The 25,594-nt window shown below is 35.6% G+C and overlaps 1 protein-coding gene across 3 annotated transcripts in view; it reads right to left on the reverse strand.

The window, feature by feature from the left end:
• Positions 1 to 25,594, reverse strand: part of CDKAL1 (CDK5 regulatory subunit associated protein 1 like 1) — a 376,796-nt gene that overhangs the window by 68,363 nt on the left and 282,839 nt on the right. For 2 of the 3 annotated variants that reach the window (XM_015617399.2, XM_033512031.1), the window contains exon 13: positions 19,604 to 19,666. In XM_015617399.2, the coding sequence (XP_015472885.1) occupies positions 19,604 to 19,666 (63 nt within the window). Of the gene's footprint in view, positions 1 to 19,060; positions 19,442 to 19,603; positions 19,667 to 25,594 lie in introns of those variants that run through there. The other variant, XM_033512032.1, reaches the window with a different exon arrangement.

Raw genomic sequence — 25,594 nt, forward strand, 5'->3', positions numbered from 1 at the left:
TCAGCTGATACAGTTGGGAGAAACAGAAGAACTTCCAACAGCCTCAAAATATTTTTAACAGTAGCAATTTGTCTAAAAAAGGGAATTATCTCTGCATACATATTGTCCCCACAAACTCTAAGTTATCTTTACCCAGAGAGCCTTTCAAAATGGCACAAGGCACATGGCCTGACCAGGATGAGGCTTATTCAACACCAGTTCTACAGACATGAACTTCACGAGCTTTGATTGACTTTCCCCTATTCTCCATCCAAGATTCTCTTCCTGTAGAAATGAAGGGAAATTGTGGGACTACTATGTGTGTTTTCTACAGTGATCTGCAACTGCACAGTGGCATTTAGCTGAGGTTTTCAGACAACTGTGACCAAACTCAGAACTATTGCTTTGACCTGCGTATTTGACACGTGATAGATGACTTCAGTGAACTTCCTCTTCCATGACACCGCATTTGTGAAAAATATGTGTTTGAATATTCTCTGCACGAGGTTTACGAAAGGCCAGTGAACTACCTTGGGCTTTTCTGAGGCAGCAGATGTCCAACTACTCATTAAAACATACAACAGTTAAACCTGGACAAGAAGGTACAGAAGAGGAAAATGGACTTTCATGAAGTTTTATCTAAAAAGACAAAAACCCCAAGCAATATCTGTAAAGGTCTTATCTCATTCAAGAGTCCTTCCAGTTAAAGCAAGATTTTAGTTTATATTAATTCTAATGCAAACTTTCTCTCATTCTGACACAGAAATAAAATCAATAATTTACTGTGCATCCACAAAACGACTTTATATTTAGTTTGACCTCGCAAATATAAAACCAAGACATTTTAACCTTGTGTACTACAGCTAACTGGAAGTGAATTTTACTTCAGAAGATACAAATTTAAATAGATTAAATGCCTCATCAAGCAAGAATAAAAACAAAACAAACAAAAAACCAAACCTAAAAACCAGCCAAACAAACAAACAAACAATAAGAAACCCACAAAATAAAATTAGTACTGAGATTCATCTATAAAAGCAAATGTGCAAAGTTGAAGTCTGTGAAAAAAATACTGTAAACATTTGAAAATCACTGGTATGGCTTTAAGTTAATGAAATACAAGCAGGAAGCTCCCCTTTAACTATCTAAGAGCAGCATGTCAGGGCAGTGTTAACTGTTCTCTTCTGCTTTGAGGGGTTTCGTGCATGCAAACATGGAGATGATTTGAAACAACTGAAATATGACTGTAAAAAAACAGGTAGACGATGATTCAAACCTTCTTGGGATTTAGGATTAGGCAGAAGCAGCCAACTAATTACACATTCTGTTTATTTTAGCTGAAGGAACAATGAAGGTTTTACAGTTGCTACATTCATCACACATTTTTCACTGTTATATGGCAAACAATATTTATGTCTTTGCTCCAAGTGAAGCAGACAGTGAGTCTGGTAGGACTGTTTTTTTCTTTCCTTAAGCATTTGTTTCTTCATTTGCTGTTTTTCTCATATATAAGTCCCTTGAGGTATATCTGAAGGCACATTCACCTTGGTATTCATAAACAGTGTTTATATGAGGCACACCATTTACAAGGGCATTTCTTTATTCCCATCACTTTTTGAGGAGAAGGGCCATTGACTACATTTTATTTTTTTTTTTAATCTTTAACTGACTGCATCATGCATTGCTCCTTTCATCATTAGCACTTTTTTCTACGTTTCTTGTACCTGGAATATTTCAGTGAGAGCAGGGAGAGCACATAACATACATAAACATACATAGGCACAAGTTCTCCTCTGTAGAATACTTTAAAGGAAAAACAGTAAAAGAAAGCAATACCCTTTTGTGTTTTTTTAGAACAGGAGATCCAATTGTATTCAAGAAGCAATTTTTTTTGGACCCCAGAGGGAAACTTTTCCATGGTCAGGATGTGTGCAGCACGCTGTGAACAAACAGCTGAGCTCTGCCCCATGGTGCATGAACGTGGGGTTCTCATCATCTGAAGGGACGAAGGATTTACTAATTTCTCTCTCTTTTAATTCCTTTAATTCTATTTTATAAAAGATAGCTATTTTTCCCAGCTGATCACTGTCAGACCTTCTTATGGATATCCAGAAAGAGCCCTGCACTATCTCCACCTCTCTTACACTCCCTGCTCCACTGGGAACAGCACCTATTGTAGATACACAACTGAGCATGCAGAGCAAGAAATCACATCTGAGAAGGCATCTTCTTATCCTTCAAAACAATCTGCTCCCTCCCCATTTCCTGTACTAAATTCTTACAATATTTTTATATTTACAGAAACAACAAAGGATTTATTTCACTTGTGTAAAAAAAAATAAATATACCAAACAGACATTTTCAGGTTGAAAATGTACTCACAAAATTTCCAGAAAAAAATTCTAAGTAATGGATAAAAGTCATGTAGATAATTATGCCCCATCTTTTAATTCCATAAGATAGCTTATGTTCAGTTTTTAAGATACAGTTTGCTGTCATTTGGTACAGAAATCCAAGCAATTGGGATTCATGACTTCACACACTGCTCTCATTATGCGTGCTCACTGCAAATGCTTGCAATGTGGATATCACTTCCTTACAATAAAGTGTTTGAAAATAATTTAGTCTTTTACATGAGGTCACCTTTTCTCAAGGCACAGCAAAATTTTTAATTAATGCTGGAGATCCTGTATCTCTGACAAAAAGATTATGATTATGCAGACTTTATAAAAACACTTACATTAAAAAATGAAGCAGGTGCTTCAAGTTTCTGCAGAGAATGTGCAGATCTTTGGTTACAATTTTTAAGTACCTATTCATTAGGCCCCTCATAGGACAAAGCTGTGCATGGAGCCAGCTGGCTTTCAGGTACTTCTGCTGCTGTCCAATGTATTTAACTGTGCAAGTGGTGCAGCATAATAACCATGGGCTGAGACCACGAGTACAGTTACACCTCAACACAACAGAAGATTATGAAAATGTTTGAAAGTAGAAAAAGCAGCAGTAAGACAGTCACATAAACATTATTTCACCATTAATTCTGGGGAAAAAAAATCCACCCTAAATGAATCTTGTTTATATAGAAAAAAATGGGAAGGTTGCATTTCAAAAGTTATCCAGTAATTTCAAATCTCACCATGCTGAAATTAAAATTAAAAAAAAAAATACCTAAAAGACAACTGCTCACAACATACCACCAGCAAAGTGTTTAAAATACAAACCCAAACAGAAACCCACCTTAGTCCCTCCCCGTATTCCCTGATCATTAGAATACCTTTAAAGTCTCCAGATGTAAAATAATTACTTTATTGTGGATACAAATTACTGTGATTGTTAAAAAGATTTGTTGTTATATAGCGTGTTTGTATACAGACTTGTATTTGTGGCATAGCGCAGCACAAGCAGCAATAAATCTGCAATATTTATATACACACTGTTAGGTGTAAGCCCAAATTTACACCCCCAGAGACAAGGGATATCACTCCTAACAGGGCCTCACTTGGAACTGATCCAGCTTTTGAACTGTAGATTAAATACTATTTTTATTTTCTTGGGGAAAAAAGGTAAAATTTATCATATTCAGGCAAGAACAGAATGGCAGGGTTCACAAGACAGATGGTGCCTGAGTACTACAGCAGTTGTCACTTTGTTGTTCACTGCTGAGGAAATACAGCAGAACAATAACTTTGGACTGGTATTTGACTTAGACACACAAATACATGTCAGCCAAGTCTTCTCCATACACTCATACATCCTCACATGCCTGTTACTTTTCCTATGAGATGCCAATTCCTTTTGCCTCCCACAAATAAGCTGCTAGCAATTTTTGGTTCTGGATGATTTATAGGCTTTAGCTTAGAATCAAAAGCTATTTTACTTTCCAGAACAAAATATGCTGATACCTCATTTCAAGCGTTTCAGGGGAACTGGGATTTTGAAAGATCATGGAAGAGGAGACTGCTCCTCAAAAATCACAACTGCCACAACAATACACACACAGATATTGGCAATTAATTTTCTCTTCTCATTGGCTCTGTGTTTTTCTTTTTGCGAAATTATGTTCTCAGAATCAGGTAAAGGAAAAAAGTAAACCAAGGCCCAGAAGAGCTCTTTCTAAAGATAATTTGGAGAGCATTCTCCACAGAAATGACGTATATGTATGTGATACAGAGGCATATTATCTACCACTAAAGACAAAAGAGCTTTCTTGGCAATTACATTATCCTATTTCAATATGAATAACTGCATTACTTTGATTTAGATATGAGGAATTACAAAGGATTTACAGTAAGTAGTTTCACTTTCTGTACTTCCACAAAGTGCTTTGACGTACAGACGCAATTTCTTACCAGACACACTGAGCTTGCACAGTGTGCACAGCTGCCAAGCATTTCTCCTGTGCTACACACCCTCAGAACCCTATCCATACAGAGCTTCCCCTCCCCTTAAAACTATGCCATCCCAAGAAAAGGAGGTTCTCAAAGACACTATTTATAAAGGAGTTGGTGTAAAAGCATCAAAAGCCTGTATGTAGTTTCAAGGAAGTGAGATTCCTTGGTAATAATTTAGAAAATCTTCACATGCATACTTTCAAATATCAAATTCATTCAAATGCTGTGGATTTTTAAATACAAACATCCAGAATTTTTAAAAATAAGTACCAAAGGTATCTGTTTCCCAAATCCTAAAATAAATTTACATTAGCTTCTGATACAAAATTGTTAATAACCAGAGCAAGAGCAAAACCAGACATCAGTATATTAAATATTCCTGGAAAAGAGTTCATTAAAAGTCATCCAATTCACTGATTTGTTACTGGAAAGCTTTACAAAGAATGGAATATGCATATAGAAGCAGTTAAAACTTAACAGATTTTAGAGTATTTATTTTCTCCTTACATTTCTTTCAACACAGGGAATGACAATAAAACTAAGAAAGAAACATAACAAAAATTCAACCCAAAAATAAAACCCAAAATTCAGACTCTTCCACCCTCCCTATTGAAACGGAAACAAAATCCCACAGTGGCCATAAGAGCACAGGCAGCATCACTACAGCAACACAAGGCCTATTTCCACAGAATTAATTGACTGCACTGACTTCAGGAAGCTAATTCATTAAACCTGCATGGACCAAGATAAGACTGACTGGAGCTGTTCAGCTGAAAAGGCAGGCCTTGCATTTCAGAACATATGGTAATGCAATGTTTCTGCATATTGAGCTGCTTACTGAAAGTTGAAAACACCAGTAATCTGTATGATAAGTTGTTGTGGGCTGCTGGCCTAAGGTAGCATGTACAAACTTGGAAGGAGATGAAAGGAGATCTACCATAAAAATGTTTCAGTTTTTAGGGACTTCTATAAACCATCCTGCAGGCCCTGATCTCACCCTTTGACACTACATCCCAGTGTGTGAATGACAGTATCAATGTTTTTCCCATTCTCAGGAAAACACCGACATATATTTTTTACCTTTCTCTCCATGTTTTGAAGTGTAACACAGAACATCTTGTATTCTGTAACACAGAATATCTTGCTCATATCTGACAAAGCTTAGAGGATCCTTTTCAGAACGCTGCTATGAGCAACTGTCCTTTTCACTGCAGACACCTTTACTGTCAACAGTGTGTTGGGTGGCTCCAGCTTCCATAAACCTGTATGGTGATACAGTTATTCCAAGCTGGAAGAGGGGTAATGAGAACACCAGGGAACAGTATCCATACTGAAGGCTTCTTGTGAGCTTAAGGACGCAGGCTTTTATTAACAGTTTAGGAGAAGATACCCACTATGCCTGTTGGCAAGACTTTAACTTTTTAACTTCCATAATGTCTCTGAGGTGAACTTTAATTACAATGATTCAGGCAAAATAAGGTGGGAGTTCTGTATCTGTGAGGTCACAGCAAAATTACTAAGATCAGTTGTTTATTAGAGAGCTGCAATTTGACACTGGGCAGTTTGGTCAGAAGTGTGGCCATGGAGATTTTTTAAACAACCTCCTTGTCAAGCAAATTAAGATGGTGCCTTTGTAACAAGGATTAAGCAGGTTTTCATTATCCTAATTTTCAGCATCCATACTTAATTTAACACAGATTAATAGTGAATTATGGTTCTCTCAACCCCATATGTGTATTCTAAAAAGCTCTGAGATTGTAAAAAACCAGGTAAGACTTGCTTTTAAAATAAATATACAAGAATACATGAACGCGTTAGAGGAAGACAACAGAAAAAGTGGAGTTTTTCAGCAACTCATGATGAAATGACCAAATGTGAGACAGGATGCTCTGAGCATCTATATAGTGCTAGACCTTAGAAAGTTTTATATCTTTATTGAATACAGTGATTGAATTTTCTAAAATCTTTCTCAAAAACTGTTTCTTACTATAGTATGTCAAACAACATTGTAATATGCTGTTAGCTTGAACCCTAAGAACAGTTTCAAATTTAAAGAATTCATGCCAGATATCTAAAAAGAAACCTTGTCTGCTCTACAGAGAGACATCATCAAGCTTGGCAGAAATAAAATTAGAACAGGAAATTTTGCTTTAGTTGGTGCTATGGATGAATGTTGCTCCATCTTCCTTCCAAGTTATACATGGAATTCTCCCGTACCTCATTGTCTTAAGGTATTTTCACACAGAAATCAGAGGAAAGTGCATGTGTGTGTGTGTATATATATAAGATACCAGAGTACCTGCAAGAACTGTGAATGAGACTGTATGAGAAAAAGTGAGAGAAAATGGGACTGCAAAATTAAAATATGAAACAAAACCCCCCACAAGAATTCAGTTCATAGCTATCAATGAAAAATTGGTGGCTGTGATACTTCCACAGCATTTGACTGGAAAGAAAGAGAGGAACACTTCAGAAAGCACTGCAGTGAGACCAGCAAATGCTGTATTTGGGGACAGAGCCATTGTGCTCACTTGATTTCTTATTAAGAGTATAAAGCATTGATGTCTGTCCACCATTTCATGGAACATTAGATCCATAGGTGCAAGGGAATTCAGGGCAGCTTCTCATCCTGTGGTCTTTGAAACTTTAAATGGTGAAGATTAAGCTGTTTCTGAAAGCTAACAACTAGCTCATTGCTTCAATGTCACAGAATATATAACACAGGCCAAATTTTCCCATTAAGTTAAACTGTAAACTATGACAGAATGAAAGCAACCTAATGAGAAGGCGTATAGATAATTGCCTTACTTGTAAATTAGAAAACCAAATAAAATCTGGAACACTGAACAACTGCATGTTGGCTGTTTAGTTCCATATTTGGAGATTTAATTTTGCTAATCCACCAACACAATACCCTAAATACGCTATTGTCAAACTCTCTCAGAAGCTTTCAGATATGGCCAATTACTCACTTTTATATATTGCATCTATAATTCAGGTTACTATTTTTCCCCTTAGGATGTGAACTTAAATGTGACAATTTTAAGATGTTCTAAACATACAGATGTTAAAACCTGATGATATTCTGTTCCAGACCATGGTGCTCTAATAACACAATGGGTGTGGGTTCAATCCCTGTACAGGACACTCATTTAAGAGTTGGACTCTATGGTCCTCTATGGGTCCTTTCCAACTCAGAATATTCTGTGATTCTTGGGTCTCATGCTATGTTTATAAAGAACCAAGGAATTGCAGCGTATCAAAAAAGCAGCAGAAAGACATTTCAAGATTTACTTGAAACACCTGAGATGCAACTCAAATACTTCAGACAAGTCCATTATTCTTAATGAAACAAAATAGTAAAAAACCTCCCCATAAGACAGTGCCTATAAAGAGATGACAGAAAGTAAAATAAAATCAAGTTAAAACCAGGAGTAAAATCAAAATATGGGCATTCATAAGTAGAGATTTATTTAGAGACCTATGTAACTCAATCTGCATGAGAAGCATGTTGCACTCTTTCGTATGACTGGAACTTAGAGGAATTAAATACACAAACACAATCATGCACTTTTCAACATACATCATTAAAAAAATCCTGTCTAAATTTTCATCATTCCAAATATGATTAATGCAGCCTATCAGAAGCCAGATGGTGCAAAACCAGAGCCATCAATCAAAATGAAAAGACCACTGTGTGTTATCCCAAGCGATGTGCTCTCAAATGGAATTTCTGGTCACAGATCCTAATGCACGATGTGCAGGGGAAGCCATAAACATCATGGCACTGCCCCTGAGGAACAGCCACAAACACAGCAGGCTTTGTTAGGCAAAAAAAATATGCAGAATTAGTACTTGCTGCTGTAGACTCTGACTGGGAAAGGCTCTGCAAGCCAAATATATGTACTTTAAATAAAAAATTAAAAGCAATGCCTTTAATGAGTTTAATAATGTTTGCACTGATGACAGTACCTGTCAAACTGTGCACTTGCCATTTGATTTAATATGGGATCGTGCCATACATAAACAAAGCAGCTGCCACTGTCTGTCTGACACGTGAATTGGTATTTAATATCTCTTCCCACACAGGACTTAAAAATGGCTCATGTTTTTAGCTTTATATTACACATTTTCTACAAATGTTATATAGAAAACAAGGTTGGGGTTTGCAATGGAAAACAGTGATGACTTACATCTCGTAAGGTTTTGTACCAAGCAGGCCTAGTACTTAAAAATCAGCCAGTAAAAAGAAAAGGCATGAAGAAGTGTAATTTACCATACCATAAACATACTTCATAAATGATGCTATCAATATTAAAGGAGATACAAAAATGATCAACAGTAATAACACACAGGTGTTTTTACCTGGAACTTGCAAGACAGTATGAAATAAAGGATTTGTTAGCATGACTGCTTGTTTTTTGCAGCATGGAGTGTTTTATCACAACACTTCTCTCAGTTGTGTTATGTAAGAGAATAATCAAATATATCAAATTTCACAGAAATATATTTTGTAAAAAAACAAATCTCACATTCTGTTTTAAAGACCTGCATAAAATACCTGCATATCCATCTCTTTTTATATGAGGCTTGGAGACTAGATAGGACTTTCTTGATTGCATGAGAAATGGGTGGAAGAAAAATTATACATGACATTAAGCATCATTTATATTAACTAAAACATCATCTTTCAAGATCAACTTCTTACTTGCTTTCAGTAGTATTACAAAATTCCACATACATCACAATGATACAGTAATGCTTTTATTCCTTTAAGGAGATATACCCCCCCATTTTTATCCTGATGATCATGAGATACCAAACCTTAAATTCATCATTAGCCCTACAACCACCTTATACTTCATATAATGCAAATCACAGAGAGGTAGTTTCTAGAATCACAGGAAGAACCTACAGTGTCTTGGAGTGATGGTTTTTTTGGATGTTGGAATCTCATAAAAAATTGAATTTATAGGAAAATTATAAAGAAGATGGCACCATACAAGCTTCTCATGCTGGAGCCTTTCCCTCAAAAAATGCATGGAGGGATGTATAGTTTCTTTTATCCCTCTTTGGATGGATACGGTTTTTTGGCTGGAAAGTCTCCTATGTTCTTAAAATACCAGAATACAGAGAAAAAAAAAATAGTATGTCATATTAAAGGAATGAAAAAGGCTTCATTAAGGTGCACTTATAATAAAATCCAGGTCTGTACCTCTCTTCCTACTGATAGCACCACTCCTTCCTTCTAATACACCAAAGTTCAAGAACAGCTGAAATTGAATCATGTGTTTAAGATGTTTCTTTCTCCCTGAACTGGGACCCAAGCCTCCATGGCATGTGCACACTGCAGGCTGAACTCAAAGACTACTGACTAAGAGTTGCCATATCTGCCCAAGGTTTGAAAGACTTTCAAGCCTACCACAATTCACACAAGCAGTAAATGTTAGTATCTGGGACATTTAACTTACTGTTGCTAAATTTGCTGTAAACATGCACACAGTGTCATCAGAAAACTGATCTCATCCAGCACTCATCCTACAAGTCTCAGAAAGGATGAGCAATTGGTAGAAGCCACAGGATGCTTGTCTAATTACATCTAAATACAAGCACTCTGTGTCCCCTACGATCATGACAGTTTCCCTCCAACAAAGGCACACTGAGTGCAAAATCACTGACAGCATGTTTGAGAGAGCCCTAAATTTCACACACAGCTAGGACAATCACCTAGATTATGCAGAGACTCCTCCTCCAGCTGCCCTTCAAAGCAGAGCTCTAGAGCTCATGATGACTGTGGCCAAACTGCTCTGCATGGAGAGACAGCAGGAGAATTAGTTTCCTGTGTAGAGCAATCCAATGCCCAAATTGTATCTATTGTTTTACATGGCCATTTTACTGAGACTTGTCTTTTCAACTGTATGATAACCAACCTCTCAGTGCTTTTAAGTGGAATATAGTGCAAAGAGAAAATTATAACAAAATAAAAACCAATGGAGCGTTTCTAGTTCCAAGAGTTTAAATGACAGCAGAAGATGGAATAAGTAGCCAGTGCTGACTTATTCCAAATTGGGAAAAATGTGATCCTATCTTTGTATGACTTACGCAGAATGTACCAGACTATTTCTGTCTGATACTTGGAATCAATCTCAATCAAAGGTTTCGTTAATTATGGGGTTTCATGCATGTGTGTATGTGCATATATGCAAGTCTGTGCAGAAGATTACACCTTATTATCAGACAAAAAGCCAGAAAATCCACACCTCCTTCACAGCTTTATGTCAAAGGGTCAATAAAACATTATTTTAAACTGGAATAACAAAGAAGAAAAAGAAATTGAATATCATCACTCTATGGAAGAAAGTAAAAATTTTACCCAAGATTTGGGGTACCAGACAATTAGTCAAAATATTCCAGTAGTAAAAGTACTGATGCCCAAGTGATTAACACCTAAAATTTTAAATACTATGTCAAATTAATTACAGTACAGAGTTTTCCAGTGAGAAGATGGGGATCAGAACATAAAGACAGTTATCAAATCTATTAGTCAAGTTCCCAAAACTTGGGTCTCTTGGTAAGTGCTTAGTTAAAAGCAGGCAAGACCAAGAGCTTGGGCATATGAATACTTACACCAGTAGAAAAACTTAAATAATGGGGAACTTTACTACCACCTCTTTGGATGGGTTTTCACAAGACTGTGCTCATGCACTGCTACACTTGATGCAGTGCTGCCTCCCCCTCTCACAGCCACTTTAATGCCATGATACAGTACAGCTTAATACTAAGGGGGTCCATAAAGAGGAAGAAAAAAAATCAAGAAAAACAGAAGGGTAGGTGAACAAAATAGAGAGAGACTGCAATGTTAATACCTGAAGAAGATATTAAAGAATATTTAGATAGAAAGAAATAGAAAGAAAGAAGGTAGACTACATAAGGAAAAAACCCTTTTATTTTTAGAGGGGAGAAATGGCAATAGAATAAAGAAAGAGGCAGAGGTTGGAAATGGGAAAAGGTGGGAGATAACTAGGAAATCCAATCCACTACAAACTGCAAAGCCAGAGAGACAGAGGTCAAATGTGGTGTTAAGGAATAGAGAAGAAAAGATACCTGAACTTGAAATGTCCATGCTACTCATACACTCCATCATATTTTGATGTGATTTTGATGCTAACAGAAGATTGAAGGGAGCTTTAAAAAACTGAAACAGGGTCAAGACTGTTTATTTTTTGTGATGTCAAGGTTTTCCAGCAACTAATTTGAAAAACCCTAAAACACCTTTCGTTTTTGTATTTTTTGTCTCAGTATCAGATCAATCAATGATGGACAAGGTACAAGACATGCAGCAAAAGCTAATGTTTTTCTCCACAAAATAACAAGAGGACTAATGTGCATCAAAGAATTTGTTTCACTTAAGCTCATATAGCACTTATTTAATGTCACTGTAAAACTTGTCTCTCATTTTATGTTTCAATTTTTTTTGGATGTAGAATGTCCTTATTTCAGGCAATCTACTACACCAGGTAGAATTTGCATGCTGCACCAAGGAGAAAAACTGTGAAGTAAATATTCACTATTTTTCACCATTGCTTAACTGCAAAAGTGTATACGTGTTTTTACATGGGGTGAGGGATATATGTGGATTTTAGGAGTTCATTTACTAAAACTCTTCTCAAGATCACTAATGAAAACATTTCAATAATACATTGGTACCTGTGAAATCTTGTTGCAAACATGATTTAACAGACTTTTGTTAAACAATTTTTTGAAAGGTGATGTTAAAAAAAAATAGGAAAAATACCTCTCTATACTAAAAAAGGAAAAGACTCCCTTCTGGAATAAAGGCAACAATCCCAAACAATTCAGTTAGCATCAGACAAGGTTAGATTCATTAAATGTCCAACTAGAGCAAATGTTACTAGCATTAAATATGGTTTTAACCAAAATATTAATCATTAGTCACATATATATACTTGTCTGTACATAGTCTAGGTTTCTCTAAAACAAAACAAATCAACAAAGCATTGGTTTTAGAGCAAGAAATTCAGGAATTGGGTTCTTAGTTTTTTGATTTTCGGGATGCAATATGCACTTCAAATAAGAATGCAATTCTTTAATCACAACACTTCAGAATTAAGACAGAGCAAATATGTATTTTTCTACAGCACATACAGGGAAGAAGTAAGCGCTTTTGTTGTAGTGCTTGCCTTGCTTCTTTGCCTGTTCTCTACAAACCCTGAAACAATCCCTGGTATAAGAACAGCCCTTTCTAAACCATCTCTGTATTAGCTCTCTGTGTGTTACAGATGGCACAAACTTCAATGTAGCTTAGAGTTAAGTCAAGAATAAGCAGGAGCTTTTGAGGCAATTAGATTTTCTTCCCTATCATCAAGTAATGTTCAAGTGTGCCATTAGCACGAGGCTACTGCACAGCTCTTCCAAATAGAAATTGCTTTTCTCTTTCAGTTGTCTTCTTTGAAGCCTCACATCGTATCAAGAGCACAAAACAGCTTTATGTAACCTCCTCCAAAAAGCAGCTCTGAACATGAGAGGAGGGAATAGAGAAGAATGGATGTAGGTTACAATAAGAGTATTTCCATGAAAAGCAGTCATATCTGACATCTGAGATATTAAATTAAACCCAAAATCTATTGCAAGGCAGAAGATAGCAAAAGGCTCTGGCCCTTTTCAGCAATAACCTAAAAAACCTTTTCATCTTGCAAAACAACAATTCAGAGCACCTCCTTTAGAAAATTCAGATCATGGCTTATATCACAGGCATTGCAACCTCACAGTTGCCTTACAATTTAGTACAATGATGTTCCTGGCATAAATGGAAAGCAGGTTAAAGGGATTTTTGTTATTTTCCAGCGTCATATACCCAAGTAATTACCAAAAAAATCTGAAGACTGACAGAGTACTGTGAAACTGCTTTCTTTTGCTTTGGCTCAAAAGTAAAACCGACGCCTTCACAGTACTTCCATCACACATCTTACAAAACACAATTAATAACTAAGAAACATTACTATCCCTATGAAAAACAGTAAGAATTGCTTGTTGTTTTCAGCAGTCCTGTAATTTCCCATTTCCAGCCTCCAAAAATTATCCAAACTTGGTTTACAGAAACATGCTAATGTCATGCCTTACATGTAAAACAAACCAATTCCTAATGCCAGTAGCTTTTAGAGATACACACAAGATGTCAATGTCTGAGAGATTTGGAACTATGAACACAGAATGATGTTAATCTCATCTGCCACATGTTTAGTGCTGCAACCACATTTTAGTCCTGCACCAGCTACTCTCACAGCAACACTTCCAACTCTACAAGTGCCCAACATGTCAATTTACATGACTTCTTATGAAACACATTGTCCCACAGTGCAGACACATCTTCAAAAAAACAGTCTTAGGACTTAATTAACAAGAGTAGTGTGGTGGTGTCCACCATTATAAAGTTAGCTAACATCAGGCATTTTAGTTAGAGCGTTTTCTTCCAATAGATATTAGAATTTCTTTTGTTCATATTGGCTTATTTGTGAAGGAGTCCCTGTACATAGGAAAATAATGAAAGAAAGCAGCTTATCAGTAGGAAAACTGGTCCTTACTTCAGTGACTGAATTCCCATTTTCCCCTGTTTCTGCTGTTGAACTAGAGTCCTCATCTTGGTGAAGACAATTTTGCTGGTTCTCAGTGCCACCACCACCCCCTCCATTCCCCTGCCACAGCCTATTGTTCCCAGAGGCCACCAGAACAGCACAGAGGTGAAAGGAATACAGGACTTAGCAGGTTTGTTTTTTTTTATCAGAAGCCAGCTGACTCCAAACCCTCACCCTTCACCTGGCATTTTACACTTGCTTTTCAATATTTTATGTTTCGCACAGGGGCCCATGATGATTCCTAGACAATGCCACAGCCTTGGGCATTGCTACGATTAATATGTTGTGTTATTGTCAATGAAAACCACTTAGAGCATACAGATATGCTTCATAAGGTAGTGTCAGAAGACATCCCACCTGTTTCATAGTGACCCCTGTCTGTTTCACTGTGTTGAACAGTTTCACCCCCTCATTACCTACAGCCTCTTTCAATGCATGGTAGCTTAATTTTTGAAAAAATTTTGACACAAAGTGTGAACTGTACAGGAAAGCTAAAGAATTCAGCAGAAGAAACCTCAGTTTAAGGAAACTAACAATAGATTATTCATTTTCCATTAAAAATAGGGTCTGTGTACTATTGAAATAATTGCTTCAAAACACCATAGGTCTTTAAGTGGCAGCAGCCATTAGTACCTTCAGAATAACCTTACATAATCTTGTTATTAATGTTCCTTGAGTGAGATATGCATGTACCTACCCTTATCAAAGACAACAGGACATAACTCCTTGCTTACCAAAACTGCTTGTGAGGCTAAGAGCTGACAAAAAAAACCAAACAAACAAACAAACAACAACAAAAAAAAAAGCCAAAAAATATTTTTTGTCACTTAATTGTGTATCATAATACAATGGTCCATAGAACTTGCCAAACACACAGGCATTGTCTAGGGGATTTTGCTCTTTTGAGTGTTTTAACATTTCCAGAACACGTTAACAAAGAATATTAGAAGCATGAGGCTTAAAGATTTTACAATTATTTTAGCAGAATTGCATCAATTACAGCACATTTTGAAATAGGAACTATTTTTTTTTTTGATCCTGAGCACACCTTCAGTTTGGGAGAAAAATCTCCCAATAAACTCTTTCCAAATCACATGAATGTTGACTTTATTTCTTACTGGGCTGGACACAATACATACTTAAATAAATCTCTAAAGCTATAAGACATGATCTTATTTTTTCATAAAAATAATGCCTTATTGTACAGCAAGAGATTCAGGTTGCAAAAGGCAGAAACAAATAAGGAGCTGAGTTCTAAGCACAAGTCTCATGGGATTTCTAACTGTAACAGCCCCATGCTGCCAGAGGCATGTATGGACATGCCCTAAGGTATCCCTGGGTATCCTCCCAAGAAGGCAAAGCAGTAAAATGTATAGTAGTTCTGATACACTGTGCTTACAATATGTAAAAACATTATTTTGCAGAGAAAAAAATGGAGGATTATAGTTTTAAACAACTACTCCAGGGCTAGACTGAATATTTGAACTCATCTGACAAAAATGGAACTAGGGCTCTGCCCTTCTGAATTTGGCCATTAAGTGCAAACTGAACCCTGAAACTCCTATTAAGCTTATAAAACCTGTTGCTTTATAACTAGGTAAACTATTATAACAACTATTTTAACAGCTTTAAAAAAAAACTGGGTCACAAATTTTAAAGAGCAAGGGTCGTTTAGGAGAGAGCTCCAATTCCATTATTTCTGAGCTAAACATCTACTGCAGACAGAATAAAATTCTTTTTGTGTGAAAAGTGAAACCTCACAGTGTACACACAAAAAACATTCGGCAGAAATTACTTGTGTGCAAACAATCTTTCATTAAATGAGCTCACAGAAACTGGCCAGAATACAGCTCCTCAATTATCTTCTTTTACATTTTAAAACACTAAAGCTGTTGCTGGTACAGCTTTATGAGGATGACAATTTTATCATCTTTTCCTGATGGTCCTAGAAAATTACTAACTGTACATAAAACTGGAGGTGTTGTTCAATTGCTATCTAGAGAAAAGTTACACAGCAATTAGCACTTGACTCTCAAGAAAGCCAGACAAAACACATTTCTCCTCTACATAAACACAAAAAATCAAGTATTTCAGTATGAGGAATGGCTTGATTTACAAAGTGCTATGTATTTTTATACATGCTGACTGAAATAAGTTTGAACAAATGGTAACCACACACCTGGAACGAGATACTGCTCAGCATTTCCTAAGCAATTATTTGGTTTTGAAAATAATGAATTTTAGAAGATACTTAGTTTAACAACAAAAGAGAAAATGGAGCTCTTTGTATGTGTCTGACACCAAGAATTCAATATATTTGCTAGGCATTCAAGACTGATGCTAAAATGAGCTTTGTCTGTGGCACAGTATCTGAAAAGACCTGCAGGTCCTGTAGTCAGAGGCTCTGTAAAGCACTACAGTAACACTAGGTTAAAGAGAGCAGGATCAAATCTGCCTGGATAGGATAAGCATATAACCAATGGGCAATTTTTGAGATTTGTTGTTGAATGGTTTAATCTGAACAATGAGAAGGGCAATTAGATGGTAATTTAAACTTGTTTAGGCATTAAAGAATACAAGAGTTTAGCTAATTCTCCCCTGATATCAGCAGAGTATCTCCTACTTTCCCATCCCTTCTGCAGGAGGAATTTGAAAGCCCTGCCTCTTCTGCAGCTGAATTAAGGCCTCATTGGATAAAAGATAAGACTCAACACCTGGAAGTGGAAGGAAAAGTAAATCCTTGTTGCCACATTTATAAAAGCACTGGGTTTTCGTCTAGGAATGAAGAACCACAAACATTTATATGTCTTTGAGGATGCTGTTAAGTGCCACTACATGGGCAAATACATATTGGGGTAACATTTTCAGAGGAACAGTTACTGTTTCTAAGAGCTATCCCTGTCCTGACCCTGCATAAATAGTAACAAGGTTAGTGAGGTTAGTACAGCTGCTCCATCAAAACATCACTTTCTGCTTTAGTGACTGAAACACAAGCATGGAAGAATGAATGCTTTTTGATTTTCTGATTGATTTTTATCCATCTATGAGATATCCCATCATAAAAAGATGAAGTACTATCAAATCTTTGTAGTAATTCCTGTTTCAGCCACTGTAGTTCATGAGATTTTTCACATCTGTTTTAACTACTACTACTACTAAGCACCAACTTACCCTTAAGTTTTTCTTCTATCTATTTTAAAAAGGTTCCCAGAGAAAAATGTTTTAATCAGCAAAGTAATAATCCTGGAATCCACTAGTTCAAATGACTCATGCCATGAACCTGTATCACCAATGCTTTCACAAAGCCATCATGAAATCTCCTTTTTACACTTCCTTAAAATTATCTACAAAATAGCAAACAATGTGCTCCCACCCTGCCCTCAAATTCTTCGGCCATGTAAATAAAAAAAACCAAAACAAAAACAGAACTAGAGCAAAGCTAATACACATCTCCACTAGAAATAACTGCATTCCCAACTAATGTTAGATTTAATACAAAAATTAAAAGCCCTCCCCTAGACTGCAACACTTGTGAAATTGGAAGCCGAGATGGAAATTAAAAGCACAGAGCAAGAAATCTGCAAAGAGCTTGTTCTTGCAGCCTACAAATAGGAAGTAGTTAGGAAAGAAACCTTCACTGTCAAATGGAAAATAAGGAAAGGCCATAACTTTAACAAAAACTTTTACTTGTCCTTTCCCCTGCACTTGTACTCTCAGATATACACACAGAATGTGCTTGGAAACAACAAAGGAGTAGAGGTACAAATATCACCCTTCAAACAATTGTGCTACTTTTAATAATATATTAAAGGTCCTAAAGCAAGGATCAAAAGCAAATATATTTAAGCATTTATATTCAATTTCACATTGCCTGATGACTAATTTGCAAAGAGTGCAGAACTCCTCACAACTGCAGCCAAAATAATTTGAGAATACTTTGATATAATGCCACAAAGGATATGAGCAGGAAGACAGCAGGAGTTATAAATGGCCAAGTTCCATTAAAAGTGACAATAAAAGAATAATAGAATTTCCTTGTACTATGAATAAAAGTGTTTTGTACAGGAGAATTAAGACATGAAGTGGAATATCAAAGTTTCTCATTCATCAGTTGCATCTCTTTATTAGATCTTAACTGACTTGCTATTACATTTACCTTAAAATGCTTCAAATTCAAAAAAGCAACAATCCCATTCAAAATCTTATCACACTAGTTTTCTTAATTCGTCATGTTTCTCCATTAAGGCCATTTTCACAGGCCATTAATACCAGCTTCACCAATCTTTGTAAAAAATGTGAGGCTATTCATAAAAAAAAGCATAGATTAATTTAATTTAAAGTTAAGTTTAATTATTAAAGTTATATTCTATAACTGCTGTTTTACAATGTTTTTTTAAGCTAAATTTCCAAGTGGCTGGTAACTACAGAACTCTCACAGCAACAAACTGCCTAATAAATTTAATCCATTAATTTACACACTTGTATTTCTCACTGAGCTATGTGTAGTTACAAATATATTTCATATATGTGCATGTGTTCATACAAAGAGATAGATGCACATACAGATTTCTGTCACCTTCTTCTCCCAAAAATAAAACCTAGATGTTTTTTCCAATGCATTTGGTACATAACCAGGAAAAGAAGAGATAGAGTTCAGAACTTTCCTTTGAAAAGTCTAAACAACTAGAAGAAGAACAACAACAGAAATGTTTCAAATATTTCTTTGTTTTAATGGATACTTGCAAAATCACACTTCACAAAACAGAAGCAACAGACATTTCATACTGCTGACAAACTTTTAAAGGTTTTTGTGCACTTGTTAAAAGAATATGCCCACAGAGGCATTAAAAATAGGAAGAACTCCATGAAAATATTTAAAACCTTAACTTCCCTTTAATCTGCTACTTAATGCTCTCTTTTGCATAAGGTCTAGAAGAACTAATGACATAGCTATAGCACAGAAATACTGTGATCTCTGCCTCCTGGTTCTCCAAAATCTTCTTGTAACAGCTTTACTTTTTTTTTTTTTTTTTTTTTCAAATTCACATTGCAATGAGAAAGGACCTTTTTATTTCCCCAGACATTACAAAAAAGAACCAAGTTATAATGATGATGTGTGTTTCTACTTCTTCCCCCAGCCAACCACCAGGCTGTTCACACAGCAGCCTCCTCCAATGATGCTTCTGTGATCAATAGATAATTCATTAGTATCATGTATCTCAGGGCCTAATTGACACAACAGGCTAAGCAACATACTCTAGGGTAACAGTTCCTAAACAGAGAGGAAGAAAAGAGGGGAATCCAATACCACATGTGGTCGCTTTGCAAGATTTAGTGCCAGTCTATAAATTATACTTCTGTGAGGTTAATGCGAGTCATTGGTTTCACAAATCTGAAAATGCACCTCTTCAAGCTTGGCTTAAAGAAACAGAAACACGTATGTGACAGCAGAATTTAAGTAACATGCTCACTGCTTTCAATTTTATGATTTCTTCTCAATTTTGCATTAAACAAGAAATATAGTTACCACAAATGTTTGGAATTTTTCTTAACAATAAACATAGCGTACTTTTTTCTTACCTTATGATCATATGGATTGTATGAATGAAACAGCTGGGAGAGATCCTTTGTTCTCTGTTTTTTCTGTAAAGGAATATTAATAAATCAGCCATATTAGAAAAGTTACAGAAGAAAAGAGAAGCTACTGATTAAAAAAGTGGTATGCAGGTACAAACACATTCTCTGCCCACATTGGTAATGAAACTGTAGGTATGAAGAGCAGTGTATACATATTAAAGATATTCTATATTACAGGAAATAACTAACATATATATTTACAATATTAAGGAAACTATCCTTAATAAATAATAAACACAAATCTGTGAAACATCAGTGGAATGTGTAAACAATTAAGATTAGGTTTAATCTTTGCACAATGTATCATAAATAATATTTTAGAATACAATAACAAAACTGAGAGATCAGGTTACAATCTTGCAAAGACTTGTCTACTATTCTAGCATGTACATGCAGTATTGCCTTATAGGAGATTAGGTGTAAAGGAAGTCAGTTTGAAGAAGAATCATTTATTATTTGTTGATTTCTTTTGATGCCAATACTCTCATTGCCTTGATTGTGGACAATTAACAGGTGATATGTCATTTAATGCCAAGGCAAAGGAGAAAAAGAACTTTTTCTCTTTAGAGAGTAGTTCAAAGACAAAACCTGCTTGATCCAGCTCCTGCTGAATTTAGTCAAAGAGCTTTCAGTGATTTCAGCTGATGTTAAATAGAATTCCTCAGCTTTATCCTATGGAGGGTGGGCAGGGAGAGGAGAAAAACACCCTTTGTCTTTAATGCAGGGATGAGTCACAAATCGGTTGAAAGTTTCATTATGTCAAAATCAATGTTTACTTATCTCATAGCTGGGGAAGGCAAAGCACTGCATTTTGGAAAATGTGTTAAGAGGAGAAAACTGCAAGAACACCTTGCTTATAGTCTGTACCAGTGTGTTATTTAGCCATTGTTTCTGTGAAAGTAGTTTTCCAGCTATGCTGGAAATATCTGTTTGTTTCCAGCATGCTGGGAACTAAATAGACAGATACATGACTCCAGCATTTCTTTTAACTTCTGGAAACTATAGGGCAATTTAGTAATTTTTAATCATGTAACATGAACTATGTATTTTCTTTCTTTACATAGTTTTTATTTTCACTGAAATGTTAAGCATCTTACAATGACTTCTTTCCTGGTAGTACAGCTGTAGACAGTCAAAGTACTTAAAACACTATAAAATTATTTGAAGAGATATGATAATAAATTAAAGAGAGATATGAAAATGATTACTAAAAGATTGCTTGAAAAAGCCTAATTTACTGTAGCATCATGCAAGAAGAAGACAAAATCACTTGAGTCTGGATTATGGAAACCCCATTAATCTTTCTTTCTAGGAAGAAAACCCTACAAAATCCAGAAAAAGTCCAAGTCTTCCTCATAGTTACTGAAGACTATTGATTTTGTGTTCATTTAGACTACAATCACTTTAATAACACTCAGTAAAATGGTATGACAGAAAACCACTGACCTTTCACCCTCAGACTCTTGCTAAAATGCTGGTTACACTCAGCTAGACGAAGACTGAAGATAGCTTCCCTTACTCAACACACTGACAGTCTTCAACTTTTTATTATTATAGAAAATTATGGTTTCTTTCCTACATTTCCACAAAGCTTTTTATTTTCTACAAAACCAAAACTCTCACTAAAACTGGGGAAATGCTGGAAATTTCTAACAGAGAAAACCATGAAATGAAACTTCTCAAGATGCAGATGAAGAAATGTCCCAAAAATCCCAGGATGCCTCATACGCTTAGCTGAGCTAAATCTAAACAGCATTTGACTGTTTTGTACAGAATCTGAGTATATAGAGATAAAAGTGCCAGAAGCACACAGTTAAGGCTGCTTAGTGATAACTTCTGTCTTTCTACAACAAAAAAGTGCAGTTTAACTCAGGTCTCTAAAAACCAGAAAGATGTCGTGTTTCAAAACACAAGACACAGGACTTCAGAAATTCATGTTGCTCCAATGGTAATCCCTTCAACTCCTACAGCTGGCATTGAGTCACAGGGTATGAATAATAAGTTTTTGAAATAAAGAAGCAGCATGGTTTGCAGCTCACCTCTATGCAGTACAGAGCAGAAGGTAAAGCAGCCCTCTCCGTGTCTAGATGCAACAGTGGAAAATGAGGAGTCCAAAAGCTCCTTCTCCTTTATCACCTCCAGTAGACTATTTCAGTTCCTAAACTACCTATTTACACTCATCTACTCAGAATTTCTTCCCTTAACGTAGCTTCATACCCCTATCAAAGTTCCTTCAGCTGAATTCATCATCCCTTTCAAATACCCTTTAATATATAAAGTACCCTTTACCAATAAAAAAACTTTTTTTCCCCACTCTTTCTCTTTAATGTTCTGATTCTCCAGTCCTTTGTTCTGTACCAGTAATACTGCCAAAATCACATTCTAAAAAGCCACTCAAAAACCCTCTCTGAACTTAGGGAAATGTACATTCTTACCATATTGTTCCACGTGCAGCAGCACTATTGCTTTCAAACATGCTCACAGACCTACAGAGGATATATTCTAATTCCTTCTGAAAAAAATTCTATTTTCTTTCCAAATTAGCATGAAAAGACCTTCCAGGAGTCTGATAGCAACATCAGACTCAGCTTATTCCTGTACTTCTCTCAGGCTTGCCACAGAGTGATAGATAGTCCTTAGTTTGCAGCACTTAAAGAAACAAGTTCAGAGAGAGATAGAGAAAGAAATTTGGATCCTATACTGATGTCAGTCACCAAAAAAATACATGCATATGACTGCAAAAACAAATTTTCAGTTTTGTTTTAAAAAGTCATAAAAATGCCACATTATATAGAAGATAAAAAGCAGGCACTTTTTATATCTTTAGCAGGAAAAGTATGTGAAGCTCTGAAGAAGAATGAATTAAAATCCTGCTGCAGGACTTAGTTAAATACTGTAAAACCAGATATGCTTGTACAGATAAGTATGCCAGGATGGAAGGTTTTCCTTAAATAAATCAATACTTTTTCTGAGTTATTTCAAGCTTGTTGCTAAAATACACCTCAGTAATTAACTTCTTCTGAAAAAAACAGGTGGTGTCCAAGATATTTATAAAAATAAGAACCAGAAACCAATATCAACTAATGACATTTCTTAGGACAGAACACACAATGTTAGAGAGGAAACAACACATTACCACAATTTCATTATTTCCCCCATCCTGCAAGCTGATATGCAATGCAAGTAACACACACTTGTCTCTATTTATTTCCTTTCTCTCTCTCATTTTACTGGGCCTCAGATTCTTGATTATTGAGATTTATTAAAGGATACTTGTCATCCAATATACATATTATATGTTTAAGGTATAGTAACAATTAAGGTTCCTTTGACAACAGTCTGGAAGTATATACCAATAAAGCTGAGCTAGTGACCTTGGTGTTTTCACTCTTTTTCTCATGCCTTGATTTTTAGGAATAATAAAACTTTTTCTAATGCTTTATATGGACTGTACAGTGGATTATTATGCTAGTTTTAATTATGAAATATAACTTAAAGAAAAACAGAATGTAAAAAAAAATCAACCAACCAACAAAAAACCACAACAAACCCTGTAGTACAGAAGGAATCTAAAACTGTTTAAAATATTTTCTGCACAAGTAAACCAGCATAGAATTTTGTGCTTACTACCTTAGATTATTATTATTATTATTATTATTATTATTATTATTATTGCAAATAATGGTGTGGAAATAAGGTAAAAGTAGGGGTATAATCATAATAAATTTTTATAATCAGAATATACTTCAGAAAGAATAATTTTATAAATGGAATAGTTAAAACAAATGCTAAACATTATAGCCTCACACATGTATATTGCACTTATCTCGTGATCCTCTTTTCATATTCAGGTGATAATTACCTGTCTTTCAGATGATTTTAATGTAGCCCCAAATTTGTTTGTTTTCTTTTCAAGCATAGTGTCATAGGTCTACAAGGTTTATTGTGAAGGAGAACTACAATATCACTGAGGTATTTATATTATAGATCACTTAGAAGCTACTTAAATGGAATATTGTCAGATTTTCATCTAGGAATAAAAGGGACAAAATTACTCCAAATATGAAGATATTACTGCTTTCCTTTAGACTCCTTTTTCACTGTTATAAAGCCTATTTTCACCTTCAAAGTTCTTAATAATTTCAGCCTAATACTGTGACAGACCTGCAGATTCCAGCAGTTCCACTGAAAGTCTCAGCATCAATATATGGACAGCAAAATTCTCTTGCCTTTCTTTACTTGCTCCCATGATTTAAAGTCATTCCAATATACAGGTCTGCCTTCAGTAACAAGAACATGTATCTGTTTCTATTCAAATACTCTTCCTTCATGACTACAGTGAATAATATAACATGTGTCAAAGCAATCAGATTAATGTCTTTATTTCAGTTCTGTTCCCTCACCAATCATCTCCCCCATTTCTGTTTTACATACTGCTGATCAGAATTAAAAAAACATTTTATTTTGCCATAGGAACTTTATTTGATTTAGAGTTTATAAACCCACCCCCATCCTTGAGCATGCTAACAACCAATAGCAATATTGAGCTTTTCTTTCAAACAAGTCTGGAAAACCACATTATCTTCTTCTGTAGTATCTAATGAATCACTCAATTTAAAATCATATTAAACTTAGCAAGTCAAGGAAAAATTTAACTACACTTTTGATACACTTTGGGAGAAAAATGAAGCAGCTTTGCACGTATTTTTACAGTTTTCCTCCTCAGTATAACTGAAAGCACAGAGGCTCCAGAACAGACACTTGCAAAACCATGAGATTGGATCTTTCTCCTCTGAAACAGCGCTTTCTATAAATGGTTTGTGTTATGGCATTCTCCGACTTCAGATTTTCTGATCAGTAAAAAAGCTTTATCCTTATTTTCCCTTATGCTATGTCTGTGATCTCAAAACTACAAATGTCTTGGGCAGTTCTAAGCACAGAACTCTTATAAATTAGAATTAAGTAGGTAGCACCCTACCCAAAGACACCCACTGGACTAACTTCAATCTCCACAGAATTACCAGGCAAAACACCAGAGAGGGAGACAGCAGCTAGTCCAACCAAGGTACACTTAAAAGCCTTGCCCAGAGATTCAATCCATAAAGTCATAAATCTACGTACTTATAGCCACAACAGAGATATGAGCCAAGTCACTGGAACCACCATGTTATCAAAGTTTGCAGATTGCTTTTTGGTCTGCAAAACAGCTTTTAAAAAAGTGATCAAAAACCACTGAACCATTCTCTTTGACCTCAGTTATTCAATGCATCACCCTCTTAGAAATTATTCTGAAAAAAACCTTGTGCCCCAGCCAGATTTCTTGATAAAATCATACCTGGTGTTCATTCTACACTTGCATCCATGTCCTGTAAGGTCTGAAAGAACAGAAATGACAATACAAGCCTGACAAGCTCTGCTTCCTATCGCTAACTCACCTCTACTGACAATATTCTTGTCTTTCTGATCCCATCTATAACTATATAAAATAATTTGGGGAGTAGCTAGTCTTTTTGACCTAATGTACCTGAATTACTGTGTTAAAATAGACTCACTGTTCTACTTCAACCACTGACCCACACATATATTCAGCTTGCTTTAAGGTATAACTTTCCAATAATTTTTGATCCATACATGGAAAATATTTAGTGTATAGTGTGTTATTCAGCAGTTCACCTCAATGTTACAGGATAGTGGGCTTTTTCTCCAGCTCCAATTAACAACACAACTATAGATTCGTAATTCATATCTTGTATACTTTCTTTACATACAATGAGTCTTTAAAAAAAAATCCAAAAAAACCCCCATGGTTATATGACTCCATGTAATGTGTTTATTGTCTTAAAGAGCAAAATATATAAAGCTTCACATGGCTTTACTCATCATTAATGCTAGAAAATGACTGCAAACAGAGGAATATTGTCTTCAGTATTATAG

The sequence above is a fragment of the Parus major genome, chromosome 2 (assembly GCF_001522545.3).
Source record: "Parus major isolate Abel chromosome 2, Parus_major1.1, whole genome shotgun sequence".
Classification (NCBI taxonomy): Eukaryota; Metazoa; Chordata; class Aves; order Passeriformes; family Paridae; genus Parus; species Parus major.